The 15,687-nt window shown below is 34.0% G+C and overlaps 1 protein-coding gene across 1 annotated transcript; it reads left to right on the top strand.

The window, feature by feature from the left end:
* The first annotated feature begins 2,771 nt into the window (after nt 1-2,771).
* LOC101971792 (serine protease inhibitor Kazal-type 12) lies at nt 2,772-7,967 on the top strand. Its single transcript, XM_005324195.3, has 4 exons — nt 2,772-2,832; nt 4,396-4,421; nt 7,565-7,692; nt 7,922-7,967. Exons 1-4 carry the CDS (start codon nt 2,772-2,774, stop codon nt 7,965-7,967), a joined length of 261 nt encoding a protein of 86 aa, XP_005324252.1.
* Nucleotides 7,968-15,687: the final 7,720 nt, after the last annotated feature.

Consider the following 15,687-nt stretch of genomic DNA (forward strand, 5'->3'; position numbering starts at 1 on the left):
GAGTGGAAAAGTACATCAAATGGTAGTTTCATTACAAGTTTTCTAAAAAAAAATCTCCATACTGCTTTCTATATTAGTTGCATCAATTGCAATCCCACCAACAATGTATGAGAGCACCCTTTTTTCCCACATCCTTGCCAACATTTTTTGTTACTTGTATTCTTTATACTTGACATTGTGACTTGAGTGTAGTTTTAATTTGCATTTCTCTAATTGCTATATATGTTGAAAATTTTTTCATTTGTTTTTGACTATTCATATTCTTCTTCTGTGAAGTGTTTGTTCAAGCCCTTTGCCCATTTATTGATTGGTTATTTATTTTTCTGGCGTAAAGTTTTTTGAGTTTTCTGTATATCCTGGAAATTAATACCTTACTTGAGGTACTAGTGATGAAGATTTTTCTCTATTATGTAGGATCTCTGTTCATGTTCTTAATTATTTCATTTGCTGTGAATAAACTTTTCAGTTTGATACCATTCCATTTATTGATTCTTGATTTTACTTCCTGTGCTTTAGGAGTCATATTGAGGAAGTCTGTACCTAAGCCAACATGATAAAGAGTTGGGCCTAATTTTTCTTCTAGAAGGCATAGGATCTCTGGTCTAATGCCTAGGCCCTTGATCCACTTAGAGTTGAGTTTTTTGCAGGGTGAGATATAGAAGTTCAATTTCATTCTGTTGCATATGGATTTCCAGTTTTCCTAGCAACATATGTTGAAGAGTCTATCTTTTCTCCAATGGATGTTTATGGTGCCTTTGTCTAGGATGAGATAACTGTATTTATGTGGGTGTGTCTTAGTGTCTTCTGTTCTATTGGTCTTTATGTCAGTTTTAGTGCCAATACCATGCTGTTTTTGTCACTATAACTATGAAGTATACTTTAAGATTTGGTATTGTGATGCCTCCTGTATCACTTTCACAGTAAATATAGTAAGAACAGAACTTAACATTGTAAAAGCTATGTATACTACACCCAAGGCCAACATCATTCTAAATGGAGAAAAACTGAAAGCATTCCCTCTAAAAACTACAACAAAACAGTGATGCCCTTTTTTTACCACTCCTATTCAACACAGTCCTTGAAACTCTAGCCTGACCAATCACACAAAAGGAAGAAATTAAAGGGATACAGTTAGAAAAAGAAGAACTCAAACCATCCTTATTTGTGGATGACATGATTTTATATTTAGAAGACCCAAAAATCTCTATTAGAAAGCTTATAGCACTCATAAACAAACTCAGCAAAGTAGCAGGGTTTAAAATCAACACCAATAAATCAATTGTATTTCTATAAACCAAGGATGAAAGAGAACAGGAAAACTTTCACCTAGACAATAGCCTCAAAAAAATTTATTTGGGAATCAACCTAACAAAAGAAGTGAAAGACCTCTATAATAAAAACTACAGAACACTAAAGAAAGAAACTGAAGAGGATATCAGAAAATAGAAAGATATCCTGTGTTCCTAGATGGGCAGAATCAATGTTGTCAAAATGGCCATTCTACCAAAATTACTATACAGATTTAATAAAATTCCTATAAAAGTAATGAAATTTCTATAAAGATTCAATGACATTCTTTACAGAAATAGAAAAAGCAGTCATGAAATTCATTTGGAAAAAATGAGATCTATGGATCTTAATGGATCCTGAATACAAGAAACATGGAAGTCTTTATCATATCCTGTAAAAAAAAAAAAACCCTTAAGATCCACCTTTGCATTTGAATTTAAACATTACTCTTCAAAAAAGAGAAAAAAAAAACAAGAAAAAGCACATTTGTTCTTATTTTCTTTCTTCTGTACTATTACCTTGAAATACCTATTGTCCCTTTATGTACCTCTCAGTGCCTTTTAATGACAGAAGACCAAGTCCTCTGTGAAGCCTGATCATGAGCACCTCTTCTCTGCCATTTCCCCACCTTAATTTCAGCTGAATATATGTGAATATGCTCTCTTTGGAGCTTGCCTGAGTATCTCTGTATAGCTTTAATCAACTTGATTTCTTCTCCTGTTAATTGGGAGCATCTCATATTCGTGTTTAAATTCACAGAATATAACAAAATTCCTAGTAGGTTCCACCTTCAAGTGTTTAGGAGTGAAGAATATAAGCACTATGAATATGTCTTTGTTGTCACCATATTTTCAACATTGAGTAACACCTGAAATTAATCAGTGCTCAGTTATTATTTTTGAAGGGAGGAAGGAATTTTTATTGGCTCACATTTGCAAAATAAAATGGTGTTTATGTGCCTGTATGTGCCAGACATTGTTCTGAGCCTATTGCCACAGCAGAGAAAAAAATTCACAAGCTTGCATTCTAGCGCATATGTGCCTGCATTCGTGTGCATGTTCAAATTGTTCAGACATCCCACAGGTCATGGCTACATGAAAGCTTTGGGGCCCCAAGGCTGTGCTAGAGGCAGGTCCAAAATATAAAAATTGAAAGGTAGTGACTTGATTGCAATTATCACTGTGTGTTGAACAGAGAAAATTCTGGGTGTGTTATTTGTAGTACATTTCAGTCTCCCTAAACATAATTTTGACCATTGTTTCTGACTGTTTGAAAAAGAACTGAGATAAGCTTCTTTGGTTTGCAGTGTCTCTCCTCTTTTGAGAAATAGATTATGTAATCAGGGTGGAGGATGTGACTGACAAATGTATAGGTACTTAAATTCATGCATATGGATCTACTTATAAATACATCCTGTAGAACACCCACAGTGTTGAACCCTATTAGCCTATTTCCTACAGACCTTTCAGATCTCATTGACCATGAAGCTATCAGGTGCTTTTCTGCTTTTGGTCAGCCTGGCCTGCTTGTTCCTCTTCACAAGTGAGTTGTTCATTTCATGTATGTACGTATGGAATTCTGGACCAGACTGTCAATGTCAGCAGTTATGATGGGATATTTTTGTTGTTGATGATGAGGATGATAATGATGATGATGATGAGGAGGATGATAAAGTTGATTAATAATGGTGATTACCTGTCATACTTTTGATTTAGAAGGGACTTTAATGCACAAGTTAGCTACTATGATTTTCTCTTTAATACTATACAAGAAATAGTTTTATCAAATTCTTAAAAAAATGAAGAAGGAGGAGGAGGAGGAGGAGGAGGAGGAGGAGGAGGAGGAGGAGGAGGAGGAGGAGGAGAAAATCACATCCCATGAGCCAAGAAGTCTGTACTAATGGGCCCCAGAGGGCTACTTTGGGAATCCTAAGCCAATTGTGTTCTCCTCAAAAGGCCACAATTAACAGCATAAGGTTACAAATAAGCTTCTTTCTTCAGGGAGAATTTTATGTTAAAATTAGGAATCTCAACTAAAGTCATCTTTTAAAAATTATTATCTAGTGATAATAGTGTTAGAATGTTCAAGACATTTTATAAAAAACTGAGTCATTCTTACCTCTAGATAAGCAAAAAGAAGAGACACAGATGATTAGGGAGATGAGAGAGAGAAGAGAGAGAAAGGTGTGTGTAATATAGTAGAAAGTAGCCAGGACTGGAATTCTAAGATTTTGCTTTTAAATCTTCCTTTGTGTCTATCTCTTTCATTAAAACTGAACAAGTCACTTCCTTTCTCTAACTATTATTCATCACATGCTAATGATACATATAAAATTTATGTGCTGTAAGTTTTCTGGGTTTGATTCCTGGCTCTATGATTACAAGGTGCCAAGTCACTTGACCCAAAGCTCAGGTTCCTTTACTTTAAAAATTGGATTGTATGACTTAACACATGCAAGATTTCATGCAGTACTTAAATATAGAAGTCCCCCAGTAGATGGTAGAATGGTGTTAGTGGCAATGGTGGTAAATCCTATGATTCTTTTTAGTGATTTCAAAATTATTTGTATTATCTTGTTTACCTGTTGCCTTGTCTGTTTATCAAATGGCTTTGGTTTTGGAATCTTCAGTATCTTTCTAGCATCTCTAAGGAGGTACATACTTACTAGAAAGATGCTGAGGAGTGTGTCTTCATTTCTCCAAGTATAGCCTCGTTGTAAGTCAAGCATTAGAGATCTGAGAAATATGTTTTTATAAAAGCCACACAAAAATCAAACACAGTAAAGAGAGTTTTGTACTGATAGGTTACAATATGGCCTCTCGTTCAGTCATGAAGTTAACAAGCAGTGTGTCTTGGTGCAGGTTTTCTCTCTTCCTGGGTCTCAGTTCCTTTTTGTTGTTGTTGTTATTTTATTTTGTTTTTATTGTTTTTTTTAAGTTATACATCATTGTAGGATTCATTTTGATATACTCATAAAAGCACTAATCAGTTCTTCATTCATAAAGCCAAAGAGAAGTAATGGAATATCTCTGAGATTTATTTTAACTGTAAAATCCTGGAACTCTGATTCATTGTGATTTATCAGTGCCTGTTTTCTCTTTGCAGAGGCTGTGAGCCACAAGAGCTATCAGGTATGTGCTTCTTTCTCACACAAGTCCTTTCTTATCACAGGTCTTATACAAGGGTGACCCTAGATGGGGAAGCACTGTGGCTGCTCCCCCTGATCTTCTGAGCTCACATGGCCGGCCTGGTGAGAAGTTGGGATGATAGTCTGGCCCAGGACACATGGTTTTCAACAGTATCACCACTGGTATAGATGCACATTCCTCAACAGAGGGAAAAGACTTGAAAATCACTTCCTGTTTTCTCCAAAGGGCCAGATAACACATTTACATGCAAGGATTTTACACTCAAAGCCTCTTTAATTGCAGTGTAGTCTATAAAAGGATGAGGCAAGTGGCATTTATTTTTCAAATCAGGATAATTTTGAGAGTGGAAATTGTACTTAGCATAGTTATAGCAAAAAGGTCATCATAAACTGGGACCTTCTCTGGTAACCTAGAGGACATGGTCACTCTAGCTCTTACTACCATGTGCATAAAAGTCAAAAATCAATGCTTGGTAAATACACATTCCTGATCCCCACACATAGGTTTTAGACATGGACTGAATGGGATCTCTAAGGAAGGAAGACTCCTAAATCTGCATTTCAAAAAGTTCCCTGACATTTTTTATATACATGAGAATTTGGGAATCACAGATCTAAATTTCTCTTAACAGATTTGAAAACAAAGTACATAGTTTCCAGATTCATACATATTGAAACCCCTCATAAAGCTTGCAGTTAATAATAGACAACACATTCCTGAGAGGGTAATGAGGAGACTATGTTAATAAAAGTATAGTTTATATTTTTAAATTATATATGCCTATATATATATATATTAAAAACATACTTCATGAAGAAATGTAGTTTATTTTTGAAAAAATGGACTTTGAAAAAAAGAATATTCAGTTCTTATTCTAGCCCTGTTACTTAGTTAGTGTTTGATTTTTTAAGAACTTATTTTACCTTTCTCCTCCATTTCTTTATCAAGAAAACTCAGCATTTAATTCATAATAAGCATATGAGCTAATGTACGGAAAGCCTATGGAGGAATGTTTAGTTTACAATAAATGTTAAAGAAAAGTAAATTATTATTAAACTGTAAATTTAATGGTTTCATCTAAATGGCCAAGTTATATTTATTTTGTTTTTCTAATTGAATGTCAAATGTTTTCAATATGTACAGGAAGAAAAACAAATCTAATACTTTTTAAAAGATTAATTCATTCAATAAATGCTCTCTACAGTTTCACAGTGGCACTAGAGAACATTTTTTCCTAACACTTTATCTGTACATGAAGCTCTTACTTGTAAATTATAGATTTTTTCCTCTTATAAAGATAATATCCAAATTATTTTGCCTAGCCCATCTGTTATCAATCTCCTTGTTCAAACTCATTCATTTGCTATTCAATGATGACCTGAAGTTTAAACCACACTGCTAATATTGCTCATTCTGGAAGATATTTACCAACATTGTCTGCACCTCCATGGAAAAATGTGCTATTTTCTCACTTAGAAGGAACTTTTTAAACCTCTTTTCATGTGTCCTGCACCTATGGAAATGACCTAAGAAAAAAATAACTTCTATTTTGTAGTTGTCTCCAGCAATGAAAGATTGCTTTGCCATTTGTATGTCTATTAAAGTATTAATATTTTAAATTTAACATTTATCACTTTTGTTACACTTCATTGGTATTCTCTCTTAAAATGTGAGCTATTTAAAGTCAGAATTTTCTTTCATTTTTTAACCCTCATGCTTTTTAATCATAGTACTAACTCAATAAATACATTGCTGGATTGATGCATAGATGAATTTAAGGATGAATAAAGAATAAGTAAATGTTAGAGTATTCAAGAAAACTATCAGATGGGAAATGCAATATCACTTCCATTTTCTGAAAATTAGCCTGCTATAAAAATTTTGGTATGTGTCTTTTTTTTATCTGCACAGGTACTACAAACATTGTTTAAAATATGTTGATAAAGAAATCTAAAATTGGCTGATGTTTTTAGCTTTATTTAAAAAAAACTTGCCTTTGAGTCTTTTCTTTGAAGTAATTTGACTTATAAAAAAGGGGTAAAAATAGTTCAAACAATAGCATATATCCTTTACTCAGCTTCCTTAACTTTATATATAACCTTAATACAACACCAACATTAGGGAATTTATACTGATATGTAACAATTCACTTATTTATCATCTTGTTCAAATTCCCCCAAAGATCTAATTTAAGATAACATATGGTTATTTTTGTCTTTTCCAGATCCTTTCTTCTTTTTAAGGCAACAGCTACTTCCTTGAGGAAAAATTTAGCTGTAGGATTTCAGTCAGAGCATTGATTATACTGCCTTAGAAATTCAAAGTAGTGGCACTCAGTGGATACTCAGCATTTTGCTGAGTAAATAGTGAATAAATTAACCTTATTTATTTATGGTTATTTTTATACAATAAAAATAAAGAGTGTTCTAAACAAAAAGGAGCAGATAAATATTTGGAAATTAAGTGATGTTTAAAAAGAGAGAATACAAACTACTATGTATATATATAAAAAATTTATATATTTATATATATTTTAAATTCAACATTTTTCACTTTTTGTTACCCTTCATTGATATTCTCTTAAAATGTGATATATATATATATATATATATATATATATATATATATATATATATAAATTTCTAGTAAATTAAATCTTCACCTCACCAAATGTAAACTTTTGATTCAAAAGCTATATGAAGCAGTCATCTCCACCAAATTAATGTATAAAAAGAAAGGAGAAGAATATAATAATAATTTATAAGTAAAATGAATCATGTTACATTTTTATGATGGGATATTATACCACAAAGCCTTGTCTTTAGAATATGAAAAATAGAAAAGAAAAAGAAAGTGATAAAGAATAAATAAAAATATAGTGTAGTTCTATTTTTAATCTTATACATATGGCAATATAATACATAGAGAAGAGGTAGATGGGAGGAAAAATAACAAAATGCTAACAAAAGGTATCTCTAGGTGCTAGAACTGCAGGATAGGTTTACATTTGGTCTTCGGCTCTTTGAAGGATTTCTAAGCACATAAGTCTAATATTTTTAAAAATTCTTAAAGAGAGCAAATGATGTCAATGCCATTTTCATGAAATAAAGACATTTAAATTACAGGCTTTGTGCAGCAACTATGAGAAGAAACCAGCTACAGATGGAAAATCCTGCCCAAAGACAGACAAACCAGTGTGTGGCACTGATGGGAAAACTTACCCAAATCTCTGTGAATTCTGCAAAGCAGCTATGTAAGCACATGAAGGCCCCCTTTAGGTTGGGTAAATGGGATATGAGTCAGGGAAACTATTAAGATGTTACTATTCAATGTATGTTACAGATAACTCTCATATAAAACAATATTATTATCCCCCCACTTGAGGCTTAGGAAGTGTAAATGCCCTTTCTCAGTTCACCTGGTCTGGATTTGTGCCTTTCTGTACTCCATTTCATCTCTGAATAACTTCTTTTTTCTTTCAGAGAAAGAAATGGAAAACTTGGTTTCAAACATGAAGGGAAGTGTTGATTCCTTCGACGTTACGATAATGGAAGTGTCTTTAGTTTGCTTTTACTTTAGAAAATGTCTTCTTTGTTCCCCAGTCACCATTGCAATGTATTTCCTATCAGTTATTATGCACAAAAGGAAGTAGTTTCAATAAAGTGATCCTGGCAAAATTTCTACAGTGATGTTCTTTTCAAGTAATAATGGAGGAGACTTTGTTTAATTGAATTAGAATAATTGCTATACCACCTCAGGATAAAAGGATACAGTTTGCAAACAGAGACTAGAATATTACCACACTTATCAAATCAATAATTCTCCAATCAGTGTTCAGTTCTTCAGAAGTTATGCAGATGAACTTCATGGAAAATAAAGCTGGATCCAAGGAATTAAATGTGCATAATTGGACACAAATTAGCAGTCTTTAGTACATACTATATTTGGGAAGTATTTTTCCATAAAAACATATTTAGTTTTAGAGCCTTAATTTACATGCTGAGTCCAGAAATAAATAACAGGTGGAAAAAAATGTTGGTGACTTCAGTCATTGAGCAGCTAAACAGGTTCTGAGGCAGCTGACTTTACTGGTCTCTGACTTCATCGGTTAAATACAGCATACCACAGAAAACAGAATTTCTACATTTGGGAGATGTGAAAAAGCTTGAAAGTGAAGATCCATTACTATGTTATAGATTCTTAGAAATCTAGAGATGGATGGACACAATCAGTACTTTCAGTTACTTTTCAGAAAGAGAAAGTATTCCAACTAAATAAAACGTGGTTTGAGCCAGGCGCGGTGGCATACGCCTGTAATCCCAGTCACCTGGGAGGCTGAGACAGGAGAACTGTGAGTTCAAAGCCAGCCTCAGCAATGACAAGGCACTAAGCAACTCAGTGAGATACTGTCTCTAAATAAAATACAAAGTAGGGCTGGGGATATAGCTCAGTGGCCAAGTGCCCCTGAGTTCAGTTCCCAATACCACCCCTCCAAAAAAAAAAAAAAAAAAAAAAACATAGCTTGATATGGATCTGCTTTAAAAAAGCCCAAAGAATTATTTATTTCATTAATTAATTCTACAAATAATTATTCAGTGTCTATAACATACCGGATATCAATCCATGTATAAATCAAAGATCCTAAAAATGAATTGTGTGCTTTACTATGTAGATAAGAATGAATATTTTAAAAATGTATTTTCAGTTATTAACAAATCTATAAAGGAAACAAATCAGATCATATGTTGGAGAGAACTGGGGTACAGGTTGAAAAGAGTGTTTATTCAACACTGGTTTTTTGACATGTGTCCTGAAAAGGATGAAAAGAATTCAGACACGTATAAATATGGTGGAAGGGTATTTCAATCAGAGAATATAGCATGTATGAAAGAATAAAAATAAATTTAAAAATAAGGTTGCCTTCATGAAGTGAATGAGAAGAGCCACTTTATCACATTGAGGGCCAGATAAAATCACTCTGAGTTATAGGAAACTACTGAAGTTCATTAAGAAACAACTTCATAGAAGGACTGACATTTTAGTAAACTTCTGACATAGAGAAATTTGCTGTATATAATAAGGGGTAGCATTGTAGGCAAAAAAAGAAAAAGACAATTTGAGAACTATTTAAAATAATAGTTCTAACTCTCACATTGAGTATGTAGAAAAAAATAAAATCAGAATTCAGACAGGGTACTTCAATATTACATAACCAAACATACCGCTTCTAAAGCAAGGGACTTTATCAAATGGATGTGACTTAGGAAAGTTTCCTTAACTCACAAATGGTTATCTTGCTTCTTTTTGATTTTTTTCAGTTAAATGACAACTTTTAAAAATCATAAATTTCACATTTCAAAATTATCAATGTAGAAAAATTTAAAATTCACATATAAATTCTTGAGAAAGGAGAAGATCTGGTTATGTGATACCCATGTCTCTCACTGAGCAATCATTTGTTAATTTTTGACATCTTTAGATGGACTGTTTCTAGATGCCTCAGGTCAGCCTCACTGTTTAGCTTTAGCTCCTGGTTCCTGAGGGCAAATAAGGTCTATATCCCTTCTTTAAGGCATACCAATTGTAAGCAGCTTGTTGAATATTTTTGATTTTGGAAAATTGATATTCTGATGATGCAGCTCACAGCATCAATAGAGAACCATTTCTTCATAGCAAATCCATGTTTGCTTCTTTATCACTTCCACAAAGTGGCAATACTTCTGGAAGCACATACACAAAATGACCTCTTAACACTTTTTTATAACATAAGCATATACAAACACACACACACACACACACACACATAATGCACTATCCAATTTTCATTTTGCTTTGCACAGTCTTTGTAATATCTTCTAGATTTTTCTTCTCTTGATTATCCTCAGCTGCCTCAGAAAGCTTCCTTCCTTCCCTCCCTCTTTTTCTTTTCTTCCTTCCTTCTTTTTTCTTTCTTTTCTCACCTTCATAAACATTTTTTAAATATTTGAATTATACATAATAATGATAAATATTTGTGAGTACAGTGTGATACTTAATACATATATACAGTGTATACTGGAAGTCAGAGTTATTAACACATCCATTTCCTCATCATTATTCATTTCTGGAGTATTTCAGGTCCTCTCTTCCATTTATTAATAATAGTTTATTATGAACTATAGCCACTCCACTGTGCTGTGGAGTACTAGAAATCCCTTGTTTTGATCATTTCAGTGAACATTAGTGATAAATTAAAGATCAAAATAAAAAAGTAATCATTAACACTCACTAAGTGTTGACTGTGTCCATATTAATCATTTTGCATATGGATTCCCAGTTGTTTCAGCATCAGTATCATTTCTTCAAACGGCTGTCTTTTTGTATTTCCATTGTATTTCCATGCTCCTTTTGTCAAAATTAGTTGACTATATATGAGTCTGTTTCTAAGTTCTCAATTCTGTTCCATTGATCTGTCCATTCTTTAGTCAGTGTCACTCTGACTTGATTACTGTAATTCTATAGGAAGTTTTGCAGTTGTGTAATGTTGGTTTTCTGCCTATCCTTTTCTTGACCCTAGGTATTTTAAAAATGTGATGTGATTCATGGTCTTTCTCTTGGGAAAATACTGACATACATACACATAAAATTTTGTTTCTCACACTATGGAATGGTTGACCTCTCATTTAAAATCACTGTTATAAAATGGTTGATTTTTTCTGTATCCTTCCTGAGCCAGACTTTTGTTTGGCTTCTGAGATGCAGGCTGTTGACCCATCTCTTTCTCATTGCCAATTAGAAGTTAATGTTAAAATTAGAAATTAATTGGAAATCTTGTCCACGTGACTAGACCTAGATCTTTTTCCAGCCTGGACCTGAATAGTAGTTCTTCACTGCTAAAGATTTACTGACCTCCAACTGAAGGGCTCATAAGATGATCTGTGCACTAAATGCTTGTTTCCAAGTCTCTGTTTCTAGTAACGGTATTCCCACTTTTCCAGATAACCAAGGATGGACTTAGGTATCCTTACTAGAGTTAACTGTGAATGTAGAGATTCATGACTGTGCTTGAATGTCTTTATCAAATATTTAGGGAACGTATTGTTTTAAGTATTAAGTGAGATAATCCATATAAAATGTCTCAATAAGTAGTAGTTAGTACATTTATCATAGGGGTCTTAATTCAATTTAGAGAAGTAATCATTGTCTTGACAACAATATTATAATGATTATCTAGTGTAGAATAATAATTCACCACCAACTTAGTGGCTGAAATCAACAGTTGCACATTTATTTTCCTCCATTTCTGCAAATTTTGCAAGCGTTGTTCTGTTAGGGTAAGGTCAAAAAGGTACTGTCTACACGTTCAGATAGGATTCAAGATTTTTGAAATAATGTGCCTTGCATTTCACCCCCCTAGTGGGATGGCTACTTTGTGTTCTAGTCCCCCACCCCCTTCTCTTTCAATAACCTATCATCCAACACTAACAGGCCTCTTAAGGCTTAGACCAAATACTGATATATTATCATATCTATTGCATCCTATTATCACTGGCTCAAATTTGAAGAAGGGGGAATTGACTCTTCTGTACGAGAGGAGGTATAGCATATGTGAGGACTGGTTGGTGCTGATCTTTGAAATAATATTCTAAAAATACACTCTTCTTTCAAAGTATAATTATAAGTCTAATTATGAGAAGCTATTATATGAAAGGTACTTGGAAGCAAGGCTTAAGAAACAAGTCACAAATGACTTGGTCTTGAATGGCTAAAAATAATATCAACATGGGATCTGTCTATAAACATATTTTCTCTTAAGTGTGACAAAAAAGTTAAAATGAAAGCCAATGTTATTCTTAATGTTGATGGTAATGGGGACTTAATTTGAGAGTGTGAAAGAGATTATATTTGTCCCTAGGATTTGTAAACTTGTACAACCAAAGATTTCCATATGATGAAAGTCTTAGTAATAAGTTAATAAATGCTCATTATAACCATCTTACTTCATAACTATTATAATTATGCCCGATTTTATATTTATTGTTCTCTGGTTACCTCATGTGGGTTCAACTAAAGTGAAGGGGGAAGGGAGTGTGTTCTTAACTTCCTCAAAGGATGACATGAATAGAATGGCAATAATTAACATTAAAGGAACATGTGTGTGTCAGATATACGTGTCACCTTGATAAATGATGATGATATTTGAATTTCATTTTGCATTGCAAGTTTGTGAACTGAATGAAGAACTTGAAGCCAACACAGAGAAGTTATTCAGGATCATTTCTCAATCACCTGCCTCCCTGGGGGACTCATTATTCTGAAACTGACACCTTCCCGGGGAGGAGGAGAAGACTGTATGAAATCTTCAAATCCTTGAGTAAACCAAGGGAAGGCCTGAAGTTACGCAGGGGTTACTTAGTGGGTGGCCTTTGGCTTCTTGCCTAATATTACAAAGTATTTAATGAGATTTGGTAACCAGGTGACAAGTCTGCCTCTGACCATTTTTGCAGCAAGATGCTGAATTTACAAGGCATTGCGTCTCCCGTGAAATAAGAATTATATTTCAAAAATCAGACTGAACACTCAATTTGTCTTGTTGGACCCAGTTAAGCATACTAGTGCCCATGTCCGAAAAGCCTAACGAATGCTGAGGTGCTGATGCTTTCTCCCTTTCACTATGTTCAAACTCTAGACTGCTCCTGAGGTCCAAGAAAACAGAGCTTTGCTCCCATTGGGGGGAGAATGAAAATGAAACAGAGTAGCTAATGTATGCAGCAGGAGAAAGCTATTATAGAATATCATTCCCTGCTCTTTAGATATCTGACAAATGGCTTGAGATTAAATTAGGTTACCTGCAATAGGGTAATCTAAGACCCTGCAAGGTCACCAAACGGCAAGTAAAAAGGCTTTCCCTCCAAACTCCAAACCACAGCAAAACACCTCGTGAAGTTTGACTCCTTCAATGAGCAGTGGGGTATTATAATGGGGATTTTAGAAATAGGAAAAAGATAGAGAAACTTGAATAAATAAGACCACATAGCTAAAGGTGATAGAGACAGACATTCAACTCCTTTCCTATTGTTATTTCTACCCAAGTATAATGACCATGAAGATGCTAAAAGAACAGCCTTAGTTTAGAATCCCTTGCAACATGCAAAAAACACATTTTCTCCTTCTCAAATGTGGAGATGTGGGGAGCATTTTCTGAGGCTATTCAAACTCTTCATTTTCTTCCTAAATGTGAAGGAAGGTTAAAAATGTAAGATGAGTCTAAAATTGAGAAAATTACTACGATTGGAAGAGAAATAAATATTGTAATTAAGTTAATCCACTGAGGCCATCTCTGAGACCTCTGAGCATGAGTTTCATGAGACTTTAGCTTCCACTGAAGAGTTCCCAACTTACAGAGCACTCGATTACATGTGCTATTTTGAAGTGTCCGTAGCTTTGGTGTTAGGAAAAAACATGGAATAGGACACACAATTGCACTGAGTATTTAAAGCAAACCACAGATGAAGTTACAATGGTCCATTCATTATTTGAAAAGTTACTGGATTGGGTTCCATAAATGAGTATCTGAATGTGAAAATAATGTCTATGAAATTTACACTTTTTGACAGATATTTAATAGAGTAAATATAGCAAAATAGTACTTAATGAATCTTGGTGGAGTGTATTTGGGGTTTCACTGTACAGTTCTTTCAACTTACCTACATTCTCAAACTGTTCACAATGAAATATTTGGGGGAAATTCCTACATAATCCAAGGTGTTTTGGTTCCCTAATGACACTTGTATGAATCTCTATCCATCTAGAGGACAATTATGCTGGGATGGAGGGAAATGGACATTGGCTTCTTACTCTACAAAACTCTTTAAATTTGTCTCTTGGTGTCAGAAAATTGCTGACTCAATTAAAAGAAATAATTTTCAAAATCGTCCTTCTTTTTGGGGGGAGGGGAGGGAGTGTATTGGGATTAAACTCAGAGGCATTGAACCACTGAGCCACATTCCCAGTTCTATTTTGTATTTTATTTAGAGACAGAGTCTCACTGAGTTGCTTAGCATCTCACTTTTGCTGAGGCTGGCTTGGAACACTCAACTCTCTTGTCTCAGCCTCCTGAGCTGCTGGGATTACAGACATGCACCACCACGCCAAAACAGTTTGAGAATGTAGGTAAGTTGAAAGGGCCCAAATTGCCCTTCTTCTAAATAAGCTGAAGAGAAAATCAAACATAATTCCAAACAACTAAGTCTGAGGATTTTAGAATGAAAAGTGTTTGCAAGAACCATCTAGATCACCTCCCTTCCCCAAACTGAAATTTTCTTTAGAACTCCAAAATGCTTTATTTGTTCTTCTTTATATGTCATCTAAAACCATACAGATAAAGTACCTTTCTCTTCATATGAATATCTTGCAATGAGGAAACCAATGAACATGCCATTACCACTCCTATGTCTGTTCTTTTCTAGCTTTTATTTCCTCTTGCTGTGAACTTACTTGATACTATGTGAGTTCCAACCTCACATTATCAAGGTCATCTTCTTTTGGACATGTTCCAATTAATTCAAAATTTCCTTATATAGGGCAGCCATCCTTGAACACAATACTCCAGTGTCTTATAATGTTGAGTTTATGATCAAGTAAAAATTACAAGGTGATTTGCACATGAGCTTCTATTTGGTGTAATAGCTTGAGAAGAGAAGGTCAATGGTGTAATGTTATTCTTTTAACATGAGCTCTATTGTCTCTCACTACCTCATAAAAATACATTACCCATCATCATCCCCTAATGGATGCATTCTTTGCCTACTAATGACCAATACTCAATGCCTTTTTACTTGCTTTTAATATATAATTTCAGGAAAAATAATTGGTATATGACTTATTTGAGGGAAAATACCTTGAGGGGTCTCTATTATGGACATACAGTAACAGCTGAAGATAAACGACCCTTAACAATAAAAAGAAGAAAGCTGAGTTTACCACTTTCTCAGACGGAATTCACCATTTTTATTTTATTTTTTTCTGGGAGAAGATATCTGATAGACGCATATTAAAGTTTGGATGTTTATGGGAGTTGGGGCGTGAAGCTAATTTTTTAAAATGGCAATTCCCTCAAGAATCAACACCTTCCAGTTTGTGAAAGTTACACTGTAATTTTTAAAGACAGTGACCTTATTTAACAATTAGGGTGGAGAATTTTTCAAATATATAACATGGTGGCGATCAACCTGGTTTATTCGGAAAGAATCTGCTGAGGAGTTACGTT

The sequence above is a fragment of the Ictidomys tridecemlineatus genome, chromosome 1 (assembly GCF_052094955.1).
Source record: "Ictidomys tridecemlineatus isolate mIctTri1 chromosome 1, mIctTri1.hap1, whole genome shotgun sequence".
Taxonomy (NCBI): domain Eukaryota; kingdom Metazoa; phylum Chordata; class Mammalia; order Rodentia; family Sciuridae; genus Ictidomys; species Ictidomys tridecemlineatus.